At 44.3% G+C, this 21,857-nt stretch overlaps 1 protein-coding gene and 2 long non-coding RNA genes across 13 annotated transcripts in view; 2 read left to right on the forward strand and 1 right to left on the reverse strand.

The window, feature by feature from the left end:
- The first annotated feature begins 3,333 nt into the window (after positions 1 to 3,333).
- On the forward strand, positions 3,334 to 6,447 carry LOC125692316 (uncharacterized). Of its 2 annotated transcripts, none has more exons than XR_007376585.1 (3): positions 3,334 to 4,599; positions 4,856 to 4,923; positions 5,989 to 6,447. It is a non-coding gene; the product is annotated as an uncharacterized LOC125692316 (long non-coding RNA). The 2 variants fall into 2 exon arrangements; XR_007376584.1 differs by lacking the exon at positions 5,989 to 6,447 and adding an exon at positions 5,139 to 5,802.
- A 2,799-nt stretch (positions 6,448 to 9,246) lies between these two features.
- LOC125692313 (uncharacterized) lies at positions 9,247 to 17,778 on the forward strand. Of its 3 annotated transcripts, none has more exons than XR_007376577.1 (6): positions 9,247 to 9,664; positions 9,995 to 10,601; positions 10,917 to 11,154; positions 13,857 to 13,965; positions 16,647 to 16,792; positions 17,711 to 17,778. It is a non-coding gene; the product is annotated as an uncharacterized LOC125692313 (long non-coding RNA). The 3 variants fall into 3 exon arrangements; XR_007376578.1 differs by having other exon boundaries at positions 10,401 to 10,601; XR_007376576.1 differs by lacking the exon at positions 9,247 to 9,664 and having other exon boundaries at positions 9,747 to 10,601.
- Positions 16,816 to 21,857, reverse strand: part of ZNF827 (zinc finger protein 827) — a 184,227-nt gene continuing 179,185 nt past the window's right edge. For all 8 annotated transcript variants that reach the window (XM_048942613.1, XM_048942617.1, XM_048942616.1 and 5 more), the window contains one exon: positions 16,816 to 21,282. In XM_048942613.1, the coding sequence (XP_048798570.1) occupies positions 20,475 to 21,282 (808 nt within the window). In that variant the 3' untranslated portion in view covers positions 16,816 to 20,474. The remainder of the gene's footprint in view (positions 21,283 to 21,857) is intronic.

Genomic DNA, 21,857 nt, shown 5'->3' on the forward strand with positions numbered 1-21,857 from the left:
GTGCTGCAGCCATTAGGTCACCCTTAGGGCTTCTTCCGCACCCACTCGCACAGCTCCCAGTATTCCTCACGTTGAGAGCACAGGACTCTAGACGGGGCTTTGTGCTGGCCGAGGGGCACCTTACCGCAAACCCATTTCATTCACTGCTAAGTCCTGACAATTAGGTACGGCGTTACCTCCTCCCTTTGCGGAGACAGAGGCTTCCAACACGCTATGCGCTTTATAGGGGTTCTGTGCATACTTAGCGCCTCGTTAAGATCACAGAGACTCCGAAGCAGTGGGAACTCCTCTCCCAAGGTGAAATGCTTTTGCCTCTCGGCTGAAATTCCTCAAAGTTACTAGCAAAGCGGACGAGAGGGATTTTTCTTGACAGGGATTTTTTAGGTCTGACTGTCTTTAGCTCAAGGGAGAAAATAACTAATACAGTAATTCAGTGTTTGGAAGCCCAAGTTCAAAACGCTCTCTTCTGTTTCCCTGTCTTTAGCAAAACTGTAAGGCTGATACAGAGACGCGCTTCTGAGCCAGAGAACCGAGATTTGTTTCAGCGCCCCACTGAAACAGCTTTTTTTTTTTTTTTTTTTGGAAAATTTAATTTTAATTTTGTTATCTGATTGTTAATTAATTAATTAAATTAGCTCCCAACTTCCCCTAATTGGCCGGTTACTCATTCATAAAGTTATCTGCGATCTGTTGAGAGGATGGTGTGAGCACACTCAGAAATTCTGACCACGCAGGATATTCGTGTGGAATCACACTTCCAGCGGTCTGAAGAGGAAAATAAAAAGCCAATCTGAGGGCTGTTTTGTACCACGTAGAGAACCTCAGCATTTCAGTATAGGGTTACCGAAGCTAAAAAACTAAAAGCTCAAATATTTTTTGGGAGTGACTGGGAGAAGGAGGAGCAGAAAGTTCTCCATGGTGGTTCATCCCTCAGCTGCTAGACGCTACATTTTCTTTTCGGTTACCTTTCGATTTTTTTTTCCAAGCCATTATTCCTTTTCAAGTTCTTCTCATCATTCCACTTCTCTCTGGGAAGCAGTTCTGCCTGGCTTCTCCAAGGCTGCTTTGTGTAGGTAACTTAAATGGCTTATGCTATAAGCAATAAGATGTGTAAGACCATGTCTGTAGCTCTCCTCTTTCCTTATTTTTCCTGCTTCTACCACTGGTTTTTTGTTGTCTGATACTTAAGAACCTACGAACCGTGAAATCAGGTAAAGAAGTTTAAAAGACCTACTGTTGTTCATGGATGGTCGGTTGGTTGGTTGTTGTTTTTTCGTATTTAAAAATGCTTGTAGTTTGAAATTCATTGTGTACATTTTTGGGGAGGAATTCATGTTCTTGCTTGGTAACCCAATGCGATGCGTTAGTGAAATGACTGCACGTTATTATCACACGTGAGTATAGATCTGGGAGAAAGTTAGAGCTTCCTCATGTCCTGCGCTATTAGGGACTGATGTTCAAGATAAGCAAGGAAGGATCAAGGGTCAGATTTTGGAAACAGTGAAATGCTGTTCACGGTCGTAAAGCCCACATGAGTTAAAGATTACAGCTTTGATTTCTGTTTTACCATAACCTTTAAGAAACACTTAATAAAGGATAAGCAAATCATTTCTTTTATTCAGTGACGGAATAATACATTTAAAGCCAGCCTGGGCCTCTGGATAAAGAGACACTAAAGAGAGTATTCCATTTATAAGGAAAAATACATTATAAAGGCAGTTATTGTGGAAGCTCTCTTCAGAATGTGCGCGCCTAAGAAATACAGAAGGGGTTTTTTGGTGTTTTTAGGCCTTATAACTGCAAATTGTACTTGTTGCTCAGTCATCCAGAATATTAAGAGTGGAATATGTAGTAATAGCATCACTATGCATAAAATTTGAATATTGAAATAACTTGGATCGTAGCGATTAAAAACAGCCAGTGGTTAGCAGGAGGAGATCTTCAGTCATTAGCTGTTAATTTATTACCAATTTATTTTTCTTGTGTGCATGTTCAAAAACTAAACTCTGCCTTAGAAAGCAGCATTTCCATTGCCATTCTTTAAACCAATATAACAATGACCTATTATTTGGCCCCATAAAAAAGAGGCTTGCAGTGTTAAACAGGATTGCTAGAGCTTGGTGGACAGTGGCTAGACAAGGTGCACAGGGCTTGTTTTCAGAGCCAGCTTTCTTCCCAGTTTCAGGACAGGGGACTTGAGTGTGGATCGAGTAAGTCTGTGGATGACGCTAAATGAGGAGGATCTTTTGAGCCCTTGTGGGTAAAAGGCTTTGGACAGAGATCTCCATGCAGTAGTATGCTGTACAGTCCCAATAGCATGAAGTTCTATCAGCTTCTACACAAGGGATGTGTCCATGCTGGCTATATGTACAGATGGGAGGATTAGAGGCTAGTGAGCCACCCCCGGGGAAGGAGTCTGAGATAGGTTCCAGTACCCGTTAAATGCAAGCCAGTGGCAGGCCCCAGCCCCCAAGAGGACTAACCATACCTGCAGCACATGGGGCCTGCTTGTACCCCATCTGCTCTGCAGTGGCGCCCCCTCAATTTGAGTGCTGCCTGCAGTTGTGTCCACAGTTTAAAAAAGAAAATATTCTAATAGAGTGTCCAAAGGGGGGCTAAAGCTCTCTCTCCACAACTACACCAAAGAAAGTTGTAGTGAAGGAAGAGGTCAGCTTCTATTACCATGCAGCTTAGTGCTAGGGAACTGCCCTCAGTTACACGAAAGGAGATTCTGGTTGAAAAGTAGAAGAAATTGTTTTCCACAAGAGTGCCTGAGAAGCAGGAGGAGTCTCTGTTTGTTGAGGTGCTGATGAAAGGGCTGCTGTTGCATTGAGTTTCACAGGTTAAGCATGGGGCAGGGAGGAGTTGAGGGTTAGACTAGGTGATCTTAGTGACCTTTTCCACCCACCTTTTTGCTTCTGTGATAGAAAACAGAGAGAGCCAGGGGGTAAAGGTTTGTGACGAGCTGCCCTGCTCTTACACTTACTTCAGCCCAGAGGAGGCCGAGGGGAGGTTTCACAGCAGGCTACAGCTCCTTACACAGGAGGCAGCAAGGAGCCCTGATGGGACAGCATAGAGCTGTGTCAGGTGACAGACAGGTGGGAGACGGAGCATCTTCCCCCTAGGGTTGCACACACTGTACCAGGCAGGGGTGGCAGCAGTCCTTTCCCCAGTTGTGAGCTAAGGTAGCATTTGAAGAATGCTCGTGGTGATGGAATCAGAGGCTGTCTTGGTCTTGCACTGGGCTAGGAGTTTAAGGTCTCTTCCAAGCCCCCACTTTTTGATTCTGTAAACAAATACCACATACACACAAACTTCATTGCAATTTTAAGTTTATTGATTACTTTCCTCCCAAACTCAGTCGTACAACTTTCTGTGGAGGGTTTTTCTATTTCGCGTTCTCCTTGTGCTCAGGAAATGACATGCTAATGACCTGCAGCCACCTTCTCCTCATGAAGAAAATCACCTAGTCACTTAAATAGAGTCGCAATTAGGTTAGGGCAGCATTACAGCTCAGTAAACTAGCTGCAGTTTCTAACCTGAATTTGTTAATATCTTATTCTGCAAAACAATTTACAGCAAAGCAAATGCATAATAGCCAACTCTTCTATTGAGATGCAACCCACTACACACAAACATCTCACACAAAGGCAGAAACCAAATGCAGTTCACTTCATTTTACTGGCAAGGCAAATGCCAAGGAGGACAGCTTTGAGTTGTTCGTATTACAGTTAGGGGTGAGAGTGCAGGGAAACTAACTTCATAAAAGCTAAGGTAAAGGGTTTATTTGAGAAGCTCTAGTTTCCATTATCTAGCTAGAAAGCAGAGAATTATCAGTGTACTTTACTTAAAAAGATTAAGTTTTTTGAAAGAGTTGTCATCGCTCTGCTCTCCCAACAGGTCTCTCGCCTTCAACTTCAGGAAGCTCTACCAAATTCAAGAAGGAACATTATTCTGAAATTCAACTGCAACGCAGCACACCCAGGAAGCACACCACACAATTCAGTTCAGTGAGTAATGCAAGTTTTATACATTATAGTTTTTAAAGTAGATAACTTGTTAAAGTGTTCGATGTGGATTTATGTCTTCCTGGTTTTGTTAGTTTGGTTGTTTTTTTTAGAGAACATAGAAAGCTGATTTGATGATTGCAAGAGGAGTAATTTTTCTCCCCTTTCTCACCCCCTGAGATAACTAAGCTAGGGTCGTAGCTAGGGAATGAGTCTTAAGTACACAAATAACCAGCACATCCTCTTTTTTTCCCCTGGATAAAGTCAGAAGTTTTAGCGTTGTTAATTTGAAGACAAATAGGCCTCCAGAAAAACTTAAGGTAACTGCATTCAGCCATTCCATTGTAGTCCATGTTAGTAATGTAGATTCCTAACAGAGCATTCTTGCCTTTGGTAAAAGCAGTGTTTCCAAAAATAATAATAATAATAATAATATTGAGAAATCTTTTAAGAAAACAGATGCATCTTCACCTGCTTCCCAGCACTTGGAAGCAACCTTAGTTGTTACCAGTGTTTGGGGGAAACACACGGAAATAGGAAGAACAGAGCTACGCATAGATGTTCTTCTTGATGCAAACCTGTAGAAGAACAGGTAAAGACATTTCTCTTAAAACAGAGGCCCAATTCTTCACTACTTAAACAGACCATCTTTTTTAAGCCTTTACATTACCTGTCCCCTGATACAACCGAGGACTTTTCACACAAGGCATCATCTTAGATAAGGATTAAAACTTAACTACAAGAGACATACAAACAAAAAACTCTCCAGAACTATAAAGGGATTTGGTCTCACAGACCTCTCACAACAAAGCTTTACGGGCACTTCCATTGTTTTATTTTTCCATTAGACTGACCTTTTCCACCAGCTACACTTGAAAAGAAGTCATTGAGAGCAGAGCAGCAACTTTCCTTCTAGGTAAGCAAGACTCCCCGGCGCCCCCCTCCCTCCAGGGGAGGGCCCCGGCGCCCCCCTCCCTCCAGGGGAGGGCCAGGGCAAAATTCCGAGTTCAACCAACCCACCCCCCTCCCAAAAAAAAATATCTTTTCAAAGATAGTGCAAAATCCAGTGTCTAGCACCCAAAAAACTAAAAATAGCACCAAGTTTTTTTTTTTTCTTCCTTCCCCCTCCAGCAAAACACCACACACTCCAACTTTCAATGCCTACCACCAAGAAAAAACCAAAATCTGTTTCTAGCACCAAAGAAAAAACAAACTGACCAACAAGCCAAAGATCAATTCCTACCACCAGAAAAAAAAACTACAAGCCAACACCAAATCTCAATTTCCAAAGAAAAACCTAAAACAAGCCAATTCCAACTTACAGTCTCTAGCATCAAGACAAAACAACCAAACTGACTTACAAGCCAACACCTAAGTTAAATTCCTACCACCAAAAAAAAAAAAAACCAAGCCAACTCCTAATCAGTTTCTACCACCATAGGAAAAAAACTTAACAAGCCAATTCCAACATTCAGTTTCCAGCACCAAGAAAAAAAAGAAAAATAACCGAACTGACTAACAAGCCAACACCAAATCTCAGTTTCTACCAAAGAAAAAACCTAACAAGCTAATTCCAACATTCAGTTTCTAGCACCAGAGAAAAAACAACCAAACTGACTAACAAGCTTAAGTTCAATTCATACCACCAAAAGAAAAAAGCCAATTCCAACTTTCAGTTTCTAGCACCAAGAAAAAACAACACCAAATCAGTTTATACCACCAGAGAAAAAAACCTAACAAGCCAATTCCAACAGTTTCCAGCACCAACAAAAAAAAAAAAAAAAAATCAACCGAACTCACTAGTAAGTGAACACCAAATCTCAGTTTCCAAAGAAAAAACAACCAAACTGACTAACAAGCCAACACCACATTTCAATTCCTATCACCAAGAAGAAAAAAAACCATCATAACAAGCCAACTCCTAATTACAGCTTCTAGGACCAAAGACAAAAACATAACACAAGCCAATTCCCTTTTTCAGTTTCTAGCACCAAAGGAAACTAAAAAGAAACCTCACATACAAGCCAATTCCAACTTACGCTTTCCAGCACCAAGAAAAAACAACCCAACTGACTAACAAACCAACGCCAAATCGCAGTTCCTACCACCAACAACTAAACATTACCCCCATCACCTCAAATCCAGAACCCTCTTTCAAAAGCCAACTCACTAACAAGCCAACTCCAATGAAAACATTACAAGTCATCAGGACCCTATGAAATACAAAACGCAGGCCTACCTGTAAGCTCTGCCACTTCCACGTATGCCAGTATCGCAACCTTGCTCTTGAGGCACCGGCGCTGAAAGAAGAACCCAACTCTGGAGTGCTCCGCTTCACCTGAAGAGACAACACACCACCCCTGTAACACAAAGCAGCACCAAGGCAACCAACTCCGGCAGAAAAGGGCTGCCGCAGCCCCGCCACCGCTGTTTGGGGCACGTCTCTCACCTCTCGCTCCTCCAACTCCCTTCCTCCTGTTGAAGAACCACAAGATCTGCCACTCTTTCAGGCCTGAAACAAAAACATACCAGCGCCCAATCCCAGCCGTGAGCTCCATCCCGGGGGCAGGGCAAGAAGACAAAACTCACCTCACTCCACACCTGTAGGAAGACCTCCGTCAACATCCTCCGACCAGCACCTATTGCAGCCCTCGCCCTGCAAAATAAACACCATTACAGAGCCGCAGGCATCACAACCACCCCACTCCCTTGCTGAAGCCGCCCATCGCCCAGGAAAGCAACCGGAACTGCCCCAGAGGAGCAGACTCTGCAGCCTATTCCGTCGCTCACACGGTGAAGTCATTCTTCCTTCCCTTTGTATAGAGCTTCTGCAGTGCAAGTCCTTCAAAGCTGCTCCCATTGCTCCACAGATGAGCCCATCTCCATCGGCTAGACTCCTGCACTTCAGTTATTTGTAGCAGTAGCCATATTCCCCCGGCGACATCCTCCAGCCTTCTCTCAGAAAAAACAAAACAGTACCAACAACACACAAGGCTACCTTGTTTGTCTGTCCTGATCTCCCCTCAGCAAATCCACCCGAAGTACTCCTTACAAGTTCCTTCTCTTCCTGCTGCTCCATAATGCTATCTAGAAGTTGCTGCATCGTCTTCTGGGGGATGGAGTCGAGGCCAACTGGCCTACCTTTGCGGAGGCCATCCTCACCCCTTCTGAAGGCTGCAGCAACACCAGCTATCTTCAAGTTCTCACACATCTTTCCTACAAGAAAGACCATAGGGAAAGCGATAGACAACCACATGGCTATCGCTTCTACCACAGTGCTCTCAGGCATATCCCATTAGGGCCAGGGATCTGCAGACCATTTCACTTATCTCACCTTGGACCAGCTCCTCTGCAATCAACAGGAAGTCACCATTCCTCAAAGGCTTTCCTCGGGTATCAGCAAGGAGCCATCTCAGCAGCGACCGCTGGAAAAAAGAAATTAATTAAAAACAAACATTTGGTACCTCCTCTTTCTCACATGCTCCATCACCAGGGCCCCTCCTTTGTATAGCAGAGGCCCGCTGTTCCCTAGTCTCCTTACTGCTGTTGAGAAACACACACTTTCTGTTAGCCCTGATCCCCCACCCAATGGTGATACTGTTAGTGAGCCATAGCCTTCCTCATCGCATCTTTACCTTCTCCCCTTGAGCTTATTGGTAAGCTCCTCATTCACCCTCACAGATCTCCTGCCATTTCTGCTCAGCTTCTACTCTTTGAAATGCAGATGTAGCAACGCTCCAGTGTCCTCAACTGCTCACAGGACCCCTTCTGATGCTCTAGGAGGACGAAGTTGTCTTCCTGCAAGTCCCACTCTTCATCCTCCACACAACAACCAGAATTCAGTCGTGCTCGAGGCCACCCCTACGCTTCGCTTCCGCAATAGGGAGAGCAAGCTCCAGAGGCGCTCCTCACCCATTGGCTCCTCCGTCACCTGTGTCAGAACTTTTTACCTTCAATACATTGCAGGAAGCCCCTGGAATGATAACCTGCTATCCTTGCTCTCCTGACAGCTGGCACAGTGGCTCCAGTTTACTGTGAGAAAAAAAAAAAAAAAGCCTACAGCTGTGAGGCTACTTTAAGCTGTGTGCAGAAATTGTCATCAACATCCTCACGCTGGTCTGTAACCAGCGCCCCCCTGTAACACACATTTACCTGCTGTTTCAGCCTCACGGGCAACTGCTCTGCTAGTTCTTCATTCCTCAGTAGGCAGGGATCAATACATCCCTGTTCTCTCACTGGAAAAGCTCAACCATCACCTCGCTGGTCTGACTTCCCTAGTAAGAACACAGTTTCCTAATAAGAACGCAGCCATCCACGACAGCATGCCTGTCGTGCAAGTTGCCCTGCCGTGTCTGCACAACGGGAGCAACGTGACGCTCCTGGTTTTAGACGTAAAGGGCGGGGAGGGGGGAGGAATACACTGTCCCACCCTGTCAGCACCTGCTACTGGAAGCGAGAGGGACTGAAGCACCCGCAAAACCCTACTCGGAGGCTGAGGCCGCCCCGGGGCCGGGCTCGGTCTCGGGCAGTCGAGCGGCAGCCCCGTGCCAGCCCTTCTAAAGAGCTACGTGAAAGCGACCCTACACAAACCCCCGAAAGAGAGAACTTACTTAAGGACTCCTAAACTCACCTGTTCGGACTGACGAGAAAATCCGCCGCAGCCCTCGCTCAGCCTGCAAAAAAACAAAATCTTTCGGCAGCCCTTCGCGTTGCTTCCTGCTCCCGGCAGCACCGAGGCTGCAGGAATGGGGCTGGAAGGAATCCCGCTCGCTCCCACCGAGGACAGCAGGAAAAACTAAAGCGGTGCCCCGAAGAACATCGTGGGGACTGAGAGCATCCCGGGGCTGGGCTAGGATTGCAATGATTCGAGAAACCGAGCGGCAGCCCGTTCTGGAAAAACGACGAGAGCCGGGCAGCGACGACATAACGGCTCCGAAGGGAGCCCGGCGGCAGCTCCTACGCCGGCCCCGAAAAGAGCGAGGCGACGGCCCGGCAGAGTCCTGCCGCACACCGGGAACCCGTGACGACTCCCGGGCTCTCCGCCTCCGCTGTGCCATCGCTGTCAGAAGCGCTCACCGGTTCGGGCTGATCTTGACCGCCGAAGGACTCACAGCAGCCTGAAACAAGACAACAAACAGAGAACGTTAAACAGAACCCCACCGTCGCATTGACAACGCAGATCTCCGCGCTGCTTTTTAACCCCCGTAGCGCCAGCGCTCCGGAATGAACGAAGCCCACACCGACAGGCAGAGGAACCTCAGAAATCGCCCGGTAGCTCCCCGCAGCCTCCGGCGGAGCTTAAAAGGCGTCGGGGGGGGGCCGTGCCCTGGGCTCCCGACGAGCCGCAGCTGCGCCCGGGCGGCCGCGGCCCCGGCACCTGGGAGTCGCAGCCGGGCCTCGTTACGGCCCTGACAGGTAGACACGTGGACTCTAAATGTGAATTCAGGGCTTACGTTACACTTTAAGCTGGAGTTTGTAACGTGCTTATCCTCCTCACCTCGCTGTGGGATTCGTCAGTTAAGTTAAACATTTGTGCCTAATTCAAAGGGGTCACTTCGCGTCTGACACAAATGGAGCGATAGAAACATATAGAGAATCACCCCTCCCAACGTCCCCGGCCTTTAAGGTTTCCAGAGGCCCCCGCTGCGTGCTTGTAGGTAGGTAGATATAGTCAAGACTACATAAAACAAGTGGTACTCAAGCAATTGCTTACCATCCAGCGACCAATACCTACCTAGCTCCCCAAGCAGTGCGGAAGGGCCAGATGAACTCCCACCCCTTCAAAACTCTCCTTCTGCATTAAGTTATATGGTATGGAATATCTCTTTGGCCAGTTTAAGTCAGCTATCCTGATTCGGTTCTGTCCCACCTCATTGGGCCCTCACACCAGCTCTTCACTGAGATGCTGGAACAGCTTTGGCTCTGTACAACACTGCTTGGCAACAGCTGTAAACATTGTTGTATTATCAACATTGCTTTTCTTCTAGAACCAAAACATAGCATCGTACCAGGCGCTCTGAAGAAAACAATTCCATCCCAGCTGAAACTGAGACGTTGATCAGAGGAGAAAAGAACCCTCTGTATTTTGAACTTGAAGTACCTGGAAGTTGGCTTCCAAGCCTTCTAAACTAAGAAGTCCTTTTCTTTCAGAGTCAGCCTGTGATTTGTGGTAGATGCATTCTCCGTTTCCAAGTCAGGCGATGCGTTAACTTTCTTTTTGATTTCTCTCATTTCTGAAGTAGCCTGCAGGATCAGGGCACAGTCTCTTGAGATGTGGTGGGGAGGGTCTGGTTTCAGTTCTTTCTATGGGTATGTATCCAGTAGCTCTGTGGATTGGAATCCGCCTCTCTGTTCCTGGAGAGTTTGATTGCCTTTCTCGGCTCCTCTGTTTAGTGACCTGAAGCCTGCATGAGGTCTAGCACAAGCTTGATGGTCCGCTAGTAAGAGACACTCTGCTTATTGTCAAGAACGATCTCGTGAGATATGTGATTATAAGCAAATAGATGGGATTTCCTGTCTGGTGTGCAAACAAGCTGCTGTCTCTTTTGAGCTGTCTTGCCTGGTATCCCACGTTGCTTTCTGGAGTTGAAATGGGTAAGATTTTCTGTCTTGCAGTTTCAGAGCACTTAGCGGCTGTCTCTGGCTTGTGCCCACGCATGGGAAGTTTTGCTGCATTCTTGCGCCCTTCTGGGATAGCTCTCAAAGTCCTTTGAACAGACAGGAGGGACCTTCCCTTTCTTCAGGGCTGTCCTGTTTGTTATTGCCTGGGAGGAAAGGGGAAACAAGGCTGTCAAAAGGCTTCGTGTTCAGTACTTCAGTGAGATGACACAAGCTTTCAAATGTCACTTTGTTAATGGTGTTATATGCATGACTGAGCACTGCAGGTGTTCTTTCCTTTTGTGTTTACAGAAGTCTTCCATAACTGGATCTTTGATAGGAAGAGTTGAGGTACTTAGTGGGATGATTGGTTTGAGCTTGTCACGCCATGGCAGTTTGTTGGCCTGCCCTCCGCAACAGTGCGGCAAGAAGTAGCAAGACACGTGAGCTTCTTTGAGTACTGCTGAAGTGGAAGTTCTCTGGCTTCTGATGTTTGCACAGTAAATTCCGTGTCAACACGAACAGACAGCAGATCTCAGAGGAGTTACAGGTAAATAATCTTTCTTTTTGAGGTTTCTGGAGTGAGTTGCAAAGCCGAGGGATTTCTTTGAGTTTTTGCCCTGTGATGAATTGGCAGGTGGCTTTGGAGGAGGTAGTCCCTGGTCATCTGGCAGTGCTGACAATGAGCTTTGAACTGTGTAAGCTTTTGGAAGCTAGGGAATGTATCCCGTGAGGACTTAAGAGTCCCATCCTTTCTGTGGCTGCCAGTGGTGTATTTTGGTGATCTGCTTTATTTTTATTTGGTTATTAACAGACAAGTTAGGTGACTCAATCCCTCTTTAGTGTATGCCAGGAAGCTAGAAAAAAACGATGACTCCACAAGGAAAAATGAATTCTGAATTGTAGAAAAGAACGCCCTCACCCATTTTCTTTTCCTTCCCCAAATGTGGAGTAATCTTGAAGTATCCAAATAAGAGCCTGGGTCTTGAGACATTATTGATTAGCTGACAGAAAGCAGTAATGAGTCTAGTATGATTACTGCTGTCGATAACACGTGTACAAATTGGGACATTGGCTGTTACGTGACAACATAAAAAAATTTGGTGGAAATGAAGTTAAGGAAAGCTCGGGAAAACCACTCTGTACAAAGGTTTTGGGGAACTGAATTCAAAGGAAGTCAGAACGTGGCAGGTAGCGCTCTTCAGGAACCACAAATTCTCTCCATGAGGAATTCCTGTATCTTTCGAAACTTGTCTAACGTAAAGCATTGCACTGGAAGAAACTTCCGAGTCATCCCAATTTCCGGATTGTTTTCTTCTTCTTTCTTCTGAAGTTTTAGTCAGTAGCATTTACCTTGAGAGCAGGATACTGGCAGGAACTGAGGAACAGATGGATCAATCTAGCAGGGTAAATCCTGTTGCCAAATATAAACGCCAGTTGTGAGCAGAGTGAACTTGTCATGTGAGAGCTAAGGTCCAATGGAGAATGCAGTGACTATTGCAGGTGAGAAATGACCTCGTGTCTGTGGTGAAAGTAAATGGAATGGGACTGTCTAGCTTGAGTGTCTGCAGTAGGCTGCTATAATATACCTTGAGCGTGCAGCAGCCAGAGCTCAGCAGCAAGCGCTGAGATCTTCTGTGCAAGACCTGGTACTGGCCGTACTGACTAAAGCAGAACTGCTGCAACTGCTGCATGAAGGTGCTTTAAACAGTAGGTACACACATGTGGAAGCGTCTAGTAGCCTTTTGTTAGTGTACAGAGAATTGTTTTCTGGTTAAAATTGGGTGTGGATTAGATTTTATTAGGAAACTATTAGCTTTCAAAGGCTAGTCAAAGGGAAACTCAGTGTGTCTGAATTTTGAGAAGTGATTAAACGTACCCTTAATTGTATTTTCCAGCTTTGAATAGCTGGAGGACTGTCCTTCCTGACTCTGTCTCGATCTTAGCACAATCAGTCACTCCGAATGAAGCTTGACTGGTAAAAATACAGTCTTGGCATGGTATCACCATATAATTGAATCTTCTATATGTTTAATTGAAATGTCAGCTTAAAAGATTCAGTGCTTATTTTTAAATCGCATTAACGTTACATTCAGGTCTTTTCATAAAGTTCTAGGTGTGCGGTCGCATTAAAAATAGGTGTCTAGATACAAAACCATGAAGCTTTAATACTTGCTTAGTAAATATTCAGAGTGCAAACAGACACCGCAGGTAGCATATGCAAATAAAGATATTCTGGTATATTTTGTAAGTGTCACAGGCATGAGTGACACACATCAGGCTATGTGTATTATTTCTGAATCACACTGATGGAGTGCGCGCTCCTGCCCTTATTTATTTCTGCTTCTATTCCCACGCCATTTAGAATTTTTTCCTTCAGTTTTACGGAAAAAAGTTAGCATAATTTTATTGCTAAAACGATGGCTGCGTTAACTGTAATGGAATGCAATTGTATGCTATGTACCAGAAAGTCTAGAGGTCAGGAAAATGTTAATCCTGACAATACAAGAAATGCAAAGCATGTAACATTTATCATAATTTATTTTGCTGGATCTAGCAAAAAAGTCCGTATTAGTCTCCACACGCAGTTTTAGAAGAGTTAGTCATTCCTACAGGGGAGCCAAGCAACTGTGTGCTTTGTCCTCGAGCAGAGGTTGAGGTTGCTGTCGGTGACCAGACGAGCTCTGTGCTTGGTGCTACAGTGTGAGAGGCGCACTGGGGTGAGGGTGCCTAAAGCTGGCGCCTGCCCTTGGGGTCTGGCTTTGTAGCAAGTGAGTCGGTGCTGGACACTGCATTGGTAACGCAGCTGTCACAGGTTTAGCAGCTTGCCTTTTCTGAACTGGGGCTAGAGGTGGCTGGCGTGGTTATGTGTGGCACTTTGTGGCTGCTTAAGGAGGTAGTGAGAGCAAGCCAGGGAAAACTCACTCATACTCATTCATGCAATTATGCATAAATAGGTTCTAAAGTCCTACTCCAATATGCACAAGCACACTAGTTCTATCTTTGTCCCTCCCAGCTGGCATCCTGTTAAACCTGTTAAGAAGTATAGTCCACAATCTAACGTGTGAATGAAAATTACAGTCTTAAATAACAGACGAGGGAAGAATCAAGATAGCATTTTATTTATTGATTGATTGATTTTTGACCAGCCAGAGAGTGAGCCTTGTTTTTGGTTTTGGTCACATTAGGCTGTTCTGCACATTGGCGAGAAGCGGTTCAGTGATAGCATTTTCCTATTCTTTATTTAAACAGCCACCTTCCCAGAAGAGAAGTTTTGCAGAAACTTTTTGCAGAAAGTTTTCCCAGAAGAGAAAATTGCAGTTTCCAATGAAATGCTGTGTGAGAACTGCTGAAAAAGCAGGTACGTGATAGCAATTAGAAGCTTGAAGAGTAACATAGAGTAGAAATGCGTGCAAACAACCGTGTGTGCTATAGGAAATCAAATAGTCTTTTTCAGCAACTGTATCCTAAATTGGAAAACTTTTTTTTTTTTTCCCAGAGTCACACCCTGTGTTTTATTTTAATTACTGCTAAGGGAGAGTGAAATGGATCAATAAGGGATTTTTTTTAATTAAAAAAGTAGCATGAAAAGCTCCCCTGTATATTCGTAAAGAAGAGAAATAGGCAGCAGAGCCTTCACTTGCTTACACAAGGCTGCAAAGAATTCCCAGATTATCGCTTTGTGCTCTTCCATGTTCTTCCATCCACAGCTGCATTTTACTGTTCTTGGTGGTGGTGATTATTAATTTGAACTTCATGAACCATTTCCATTTGGTGACACTTTGCTACTGCTTTGTGCCTGCTCTAGATCATCTTTACTTTTTTTTTTCCCTTCTCTTTTTTAAGCTGTACTTAAGAAAGTCATACAGTGAGTATCTACCGTTGAGTTGTTCAGCAACAGCTGTTGTTCACATGTGGAAGCACAACGGTTGCATTTCTGTTGTCCTGTCTGGCATCTAGCAACTGTCTGGCTGCCTGGTATACGTGGCATTATTTTCCCAAGAGCTATACAACAAGCCCACAGGCCAAATAAAATTCTGGTCTCTGTTTCAGACGTAGCTTGTTAATTCAGCCTGGTTTGGCCAAAGCACGTGTGGCTTCTAAGCGGTCTGGTCTGACTCGATGCCCGAAGCGCTGTACTCTTGCTGATGTGCGCTTCTGCTGAAATGGGCAGCAGACTGTTCCCCGTTACCTCCCATCAGATGTTTTAGGCCCAGCTGGCGAACAAAGACAAGATTTTTAACAATGACTCCTGGACTAGATTACTCAAGTTGAGTTGCCTAGAAAATGCCCATTTTTCCTTCAAGGGGCTACGATTTCAATCTACCCCCGTTCCTTTTCCAGGGGCTCCTGCGGGGCACTCAGACATCAGCCTCTTTCTGCCCAAGATTAGCTGCCGCTTGTGTGATTTTTAGATGTGTCTGTGGTAGTTTCTACAACTTCAGTGCAAAAGACCGCACACCTTACCCTTGCAAGGTACTCGAGTGCCTCTGCGATGAGATGATGACACACCACTTACTGCCATTCCACAGACAATGAGGCGGTTGGCAGACCTCCGTTTCAGAGTGATTGCACCAGTGTTTTATTAGCTCTCAGAAAATATATAGCAGAGAAGAGGCGTAGTGCAGGCTCTCGCACAGTCTGCCTGTGCTCTGACCTCTCGGGCAGGAGGCCGCGTTGCTTTTACAGCCAGTACTTAACCTTTCTGCTGAGACTTGTCAACAAGGAAACCAATTAGCAGCAGATATGATGGCGGATGATATAATGCACATGTCTGTTTGTTATGAACACAAGTGATATATTTGAACACAACGTATATTTTAAAACATAGCTCTGCATTAATGACGCCATCTCTCACAAAAAAATCAGTCTCTACAGTCGTGTTAAAGAATATCCTTACTGAGATTTTTCAAAGCCTCTGTCTTGAGCCCTGCTCTGCTGGACTCGTGGTGACTGTGACAAGTGCAGGATTATAAGAACTAATTCCTCTACTTTTATTATTTGGCTTGAGAGGTTGTGGATGCCCCGTCCCTGGAGGTGTTCAAGGCCAGGTTGAGTGGGGCCCTGGGCAGCCTGGTGTAGAGTTAGGTATGGAGGTTGGTGTCCCTGCATGTGGCAGGGGGTTGGACATTCGTGATCCTTGAGGTCCCTTCCAACCCTGGCCATTCTGTGATTCTATGATTTAATTTTATATGGGCGGTATATGCAAAATATACAGAACAGCATATTGAAAGCAGGACAGTCATTGCCATCTGAAGTGGATCCAGAGCTGTTTTCTATGTACACACTATGTATATTGGTTTATTCTATGTATATTGGTTTACGTACCAGAAAAAGTTCAGGGAAACCTGATTTAAACGATGAAAATTGTGCAGGTCTACAATCACATGAGAGTCACCTCCTTTAAAGGACAGCGGCTTTGCGATGTATGTATATGATATTGCCCCTGTGTGGGTACAGATAGAGTTCCTCTGTCAGAAATATGTTGGGCTGGGGGCTGTGCTTTTTAGGGGACAGTTGATAGTTGGGTTGAGGTTTGGCCTGACTGTTTTTAGAAAAGTTTAGAGTAAGATTCAATGGCTGGGGCTTCTTCTAAAGGACTTAATTGCCAGCCGGCTCAGTCTATAGGCAGGACGATTCAATCCTCTGCTCTGTCCATTCTTAGAGAAATTGTTCTCTTTGGATGAGAAAACATCCAAATCTGCAGCAGTGCGTGCTAGAACGTGTAGGGACATAGGGACCCGCTCACTTCCTGAGGCAGCCATGTCCCCGCTTCTCTGCCAGCCAGGATTCTCTTTGACTCACTCTCTACATGTTCTTTGCATGTTTGGACTGAACGTTTGAACCAACATTTAAACCGTTTTCTTATCGCTGAATAGTCAATCATTTACAACAGAATTTGCAATTACTGTTTTAAAACCATCGAGATGTAATCAGGGCTTGGTCGATTAATCTCTGAGAAATCGTTCAAAATCAAACCAGAAAACACCCCAAACCAACCTGGAGCAAGACAGAGTATCACTTTTACATTTCCTTTTACAGGGCCAACAAGAAAAAGACCATCATCTCTTCTTGAATGTGACTTATCCTCACGTCGAAGCTAGAGAAGCCTTTTCATCATATAACAGCAAAAGGAGGAAGAGTGGGTTAAACACATGAGCTGCTACCTGCACTGCGTATTCTACGAGGTACTGATAGGAAGCCAGAAAAGTATAGTACTCCAACCCAGTAGAAAAACAAGAACTTTTCAGTTGACTGGACCTTCACACAGCCCCAACTGAGGGCAAAGGGCGATCCAACTATGTTTATTGCTAACGTTAATTTATCTGAGGATACTTTTTATCTGATGCAAACGTAGATTTCTTTTCCCCCCTCTCAGCATTTACAAATGCATTCTTTTAAGATGTCAGGTATCTCTGCATGTTCAGTGGGACCTTCGCTTGACCAGAGCTTTCCTTTTTCATCTGCACTGTTGATAATATCTTCCCTCTTTTCCGTGCATCTTGTCTTGTAGGGATATCCTTTCCCTCCCCCACATCAAGCCTAAAATCTGTTCTAGGTGAAATTAGAGGAAGAAAAAGCAAAAAGAAACGAGGAATATAGCCAACCTTTTTAATTAGAGTATATTGTACTTCCAAACTGGATACACTAGAAATTGGCAATGCAACGTAAGATGCAAAGGAATATACCAGTTACTGTCAAAATGACCCTGTACAGCCTTATAATGCAAAAAGCTTTATACAATACAAACTTTTAATAATGTACACAGACCTTGACAGAATGATATTTGAACATAATACACCAAATAAAAAAAAAAAACAGAAGAAAGAAAAAAGTGCTGAGAACTTTAACTGAAGTACTGAATGGAAAAACACACTAGCCTTCATTAAAGAATGCATAGGGATAAACTATTATGAAATTAGCTTTATGGTGGGGGGAATTTTTCAGAACTGTTGGTCTTTACTAGGTAGGGGATATCTCTGGAGAACATTCCTTTCTTTAGTCTTGAACTTCAAACCAATTATGTTAATACGATGAGCTCTGATAAATACTGTATTTTTTTTCCTTAAAAAAATAAAAACCTCCTAACACACTTTTCCTTACAGAGAAAACTTCTATGACGTACCAGAAAGAATGAATTTATCCTTTCCAAAGTGCTACACAAAATTTCCAGGTACATTAGACATTACTTTGTCAGGTACTGGTATGATGGAGCGTTGTTGAACACGTGGCATTTGTGCGCTGACAGCGCATTCTTGGAACTTCCAGCCCTAATTATATTGCAGTTTGGCTTACAGAAAGCATCCTAGTAATATTTGTACCTCCTCCTAGACAGCTGTACTTTCCCTGTTGGTTTGAAAAAAAAAAAGCTTTTCGCTTTGGAAGTGTTTGCTTTACTATGGTGGGGTCAGAGATATAATGCATTGAGTGTATTTGAGAGAACTGGTATAGTTTCTGGGTGCAGACTGCATATTTCACACTGTTGAGACACTCAGTTTTTTATGCTTGCTGTATTTACTAACACACCGCTTTCTATTTTGTCTGTACTCCCAGGGGGGTTACCAGGAGTTTGGATGGCAAAGAGGGCCCTGAGTTGCGTTGTTACTAACGTTTTTATGTTTACTTTGGAACAGATGGCTTTTCTCTACTGCACAGACAGGCAGAACTGCCATATGCTCAGTAGAACCAAAATTTTCTGCTGGAATGTAAACAAAATGGTGAGACTTCTCTGCCCTTTAATTAATTATTCCAAATAATAACCTCCTCCTATTTTGGATGTTTCCCCTTTGTAAATAGCTTTGAGGATGTTAAACAGGAGTGCACAAATGAGGATGTCCTCCCTGAACAGGAAGACTTTGGTCATGCCTGTGGAGCGTGTTTGGCCATCTCAGTGCAAAACAAATGTAGGAATCTTCCACATAAATAAATAACATGATGCAAGTTCTGCATTTAAAAAAAAAAAAAATACCCTATGTAAGCTTCATTTGAAAAATGAAGAAGATTATGTTTCTACCTATGTGTGTGTGGCTCAGAGCCTTCGTGGACCAGAAATGCCTACCTGAACTGGGATATTGCCTTAGTGCTGTCCAAACTGGTCTGCTGAGATCCCTCCTTCCCACAGCACCCTGCAGAAGAAATTGCTTTGGAACAGCATGAGAGTGGGAAGTAAGTAGCACATCAGATGTGACTCAGCGCATCGCTTACAATGGCTTGGTCGAGAGAAAGAGAAGGACTGAAAAAAGCAAGGAGGTCAGACGTGTCCAATACCTGATGGCGAAGGACGGCAAGATCTAATTCCAAGAGACACCGTGGAAAACAAAAACCCACTAAGAAAGTATTCCTGTAAGTCCTGTGAAATTTTGAAATGTTTCGTATTTTATATTCCCAATTTACATGCAGAGGATTTTTTATCCGCATCTTTAAGTTGTTTAAGGAACATACCAATTAGTAGACAGTTACTCTTCTTTCAGATCACTGTTGGCATTTTGAGATTAAGAAAGGTTATACAACCGCTCTGCATTTGCTTCTTCCTGCAGTAAAGTGCCACATACAACACGTCATTTTAATGACCACAAAGTAAGAGCATTAAATAAGCACAAAGTTAGTTTCCTAGCAGTGTATGCTCTATCAGCCATTAACAGAAAGGAATAAAGTATTACTAACAATGTGGAGGGTATGATAGGACCTTAGAATCTGCAAGTACAATTGAAATAGTGAGGATATAAAAGAGAACTGTATCTTTCAAACAGTATCTTTTTTATAGCTTTGTATTTCAAAGTTATTGGTACCTTTTCAAATATACAGTCTTACTACTTTCATCCCGCAGAATTTTTTTGTTTTTGTTTTTTTGCAACTGAGAAACAAACTAGTGCAAGACTAAAGCACTGTGCAAATCTGCCTTTTTTTTTTTTTTTTAGTCTGAGTATTTATACCCAGAATTTATCCATACCCTTTGTAAAATCCCCTTTGTTGGATTTTTTTCCACCATAGATTTCTAGTTATACAAGTTGTTCCTGCAAACTAAAAGGTAACCACTGCATAATACAGCATATATGTATCTATATATAATATTTATATGTCCTTTTAAAACAAAAGATGTATGTTATGGCCCAGACTCAGGTGTCTGTTACACCTGCGTAAGCTGAGAAGTGAGCCTGCTGTGTGAGTGCGTACGCTGCACGTGCACGAGTACACACGCACACACGCATTTTCACTGTTATACTCTCATCCTGCAGTGCCTAAAGCCACTTCTTCCTCATCAGCTCTACCCCAAATCCTCAAACCTTGACAACTCAATACAAGGCAGCAAACAACTAAACGATGCCGCTTGCAGCGCTGAAATAATGACACCGGTCAACCCCAGACCAAAAGTTACTCCCGCCCCAACTCTACAGTTTGGGGGGATACAGAGGAAGGGAGGGAACGAGCGTGTTCAAGGGAGAAAAATAACAGGTAAGTAAACCAATAAAAGGGATGTGCAAAAGCAGTGTCATGGCACGCTTACGGACTCTCTTTCACACACCCATACGCACACACACAAAAAAAACAAAAAACAAAAAAAAAGCATCAATATGAAATCTTACAAGCGCTGATTGCCAGTAAGGACACTCTTTTTCAGCTTAACAAGACAAAATAGTTTCTTAGATAAGAGTACTGGGAACATGCTGAAGGTAGAAGTATGCAGTAGGTCACCTCTTGAAGATTTAATAAAGCAGCTTTCATGTCAATGCAATAAGTATACACAGAGCCATTTTCTAAACCTTACTACTGATATAGTACAAATGTTCATTACCTCTTCGGTTTACGGTTTGCAGCAATGTATACCTGCTGGGTTTGTTGGGGTATTTTTGGTACAGAATGTAACTGCCCTCAGACAGTTTCTGCCCTTTCTGTTAGTCCAAGGTAGGCAAGGAAGGAGTGTTTAGGTGAAGAGGCACCTCCCGGTGCAGTCTGAGGTCTGGGTGGATGGAATGTGAGACTGTAGTGGTTTTTGGGGAAAAACATTGTTAGAGGAATAAGGTGGGCAAACTCCGAGTTCCAGTATTTATCAAAGCACAGGGAGGTGCCGTTGATGGCCAAGGCTTTCACTGCCAAGTTTGGTTCTGCCCCGCTGCTCTGCGCAGCTGACATAGCCACTGTCTGCAGAGCCTGGGAGGCAGACATAACTGAGAGGGGCGACAAGAGGTTTCTAGAGCTGTTCACCGGTAGGAGTGGACTGGCTTCCTTAGAGGTTGAATACTGGCCTTTCTTCTCCTCTTCAGAGCAGTCCCCATTCTGGTGCTTCTTCACGTGGCGGCTGAAAACAAAAGGGTGGGTAGTCTTGAACAGGCACTCGTCGCAGCTGAAAGTCTGGCGTGGAGCATGCTTCAGTTTCTTGTGCAAGTTGAGATTGTCTTTGCGTTTGCAGCTGTAGCTGCACTGGTCACAGTGAAAAGGGCGCTCGCCAGTGTGGACACGCACGTGTTCAATCAGCTTGTTGGCGGTCTTGGACAGGTAGCCACACTGGTCGCACTTGTAATGGTTGCCAAGGCGGTGTTCTCGGATGTGCATCTCCAGCTCCAGCTGATTTGCTTTCACTGTCTGGCAGATCCGACATTTGTACTCCATCTTGTAGTGAGTCTTCAGGTGGCACTCCATTGCTGCAGGGCGGTTAGTGGAGTAGATGCAGAATGGGCACCTGGCACAGAGAAAAGAGAAGTCACGTGGCTGGAAGTCTTGTGTTACTGGGACAAACCTCTCATTCAGCCCATCTCTGCCCTACCAAAGCAGGAGAAAAGGCGCCTAGTCCTCCCTGTTTGGTTTCTGTATTATGTTTGGTTCATCTGTCTCCACTTAGAGTACGCTTGCCTATTTAACGGCAGTAGAACTCGCTCATTCCTAGGAAGGCACCAAAGGAGCGTCCCCTTAATCGTCTGGCTTACCTTTGCGGGGCAGGTTCTGCAAAGCAGGCCAGGTGCTGTGGGTGACTGATTCACAGGAACTTTGGGTAACGACATTCCTAGTGTTTGCACAAAGTCACTTTTGCCATTTTCTCCATTCAGAAGTGGTTTAAAGAGAGTGTTTACAGATGAGTATGAAAGCAGCTGTTTAAGTAAAGATGGAATAAATTTGTAATACCGTATGTACGGCTTAGGAAATTCCTTTTATGTGACTTTGTACAATAAGCTTGCTGGGTATCCGGCTAGAAACAGCTGAAAGTTGGCTTATTAAGATGATCTGTAGGGATTCCCATTGCTGGGAGATGAGTTAGTC

Source organism: Lagopus muta, chromosome 4 (assembly GCF_023343835.1).
Source record: "Lagopus muta isolate bLagMut1 chromosome 4, bLagMut1 primary, whole genome shotgun sequence".
NCBI classification, from domain to species: domain Eukaryota; kingdom Metazoa; phylum Chordata; class Aves; order Galliformes; family Phasianidae; genus Lagopus; species Lagopus muta.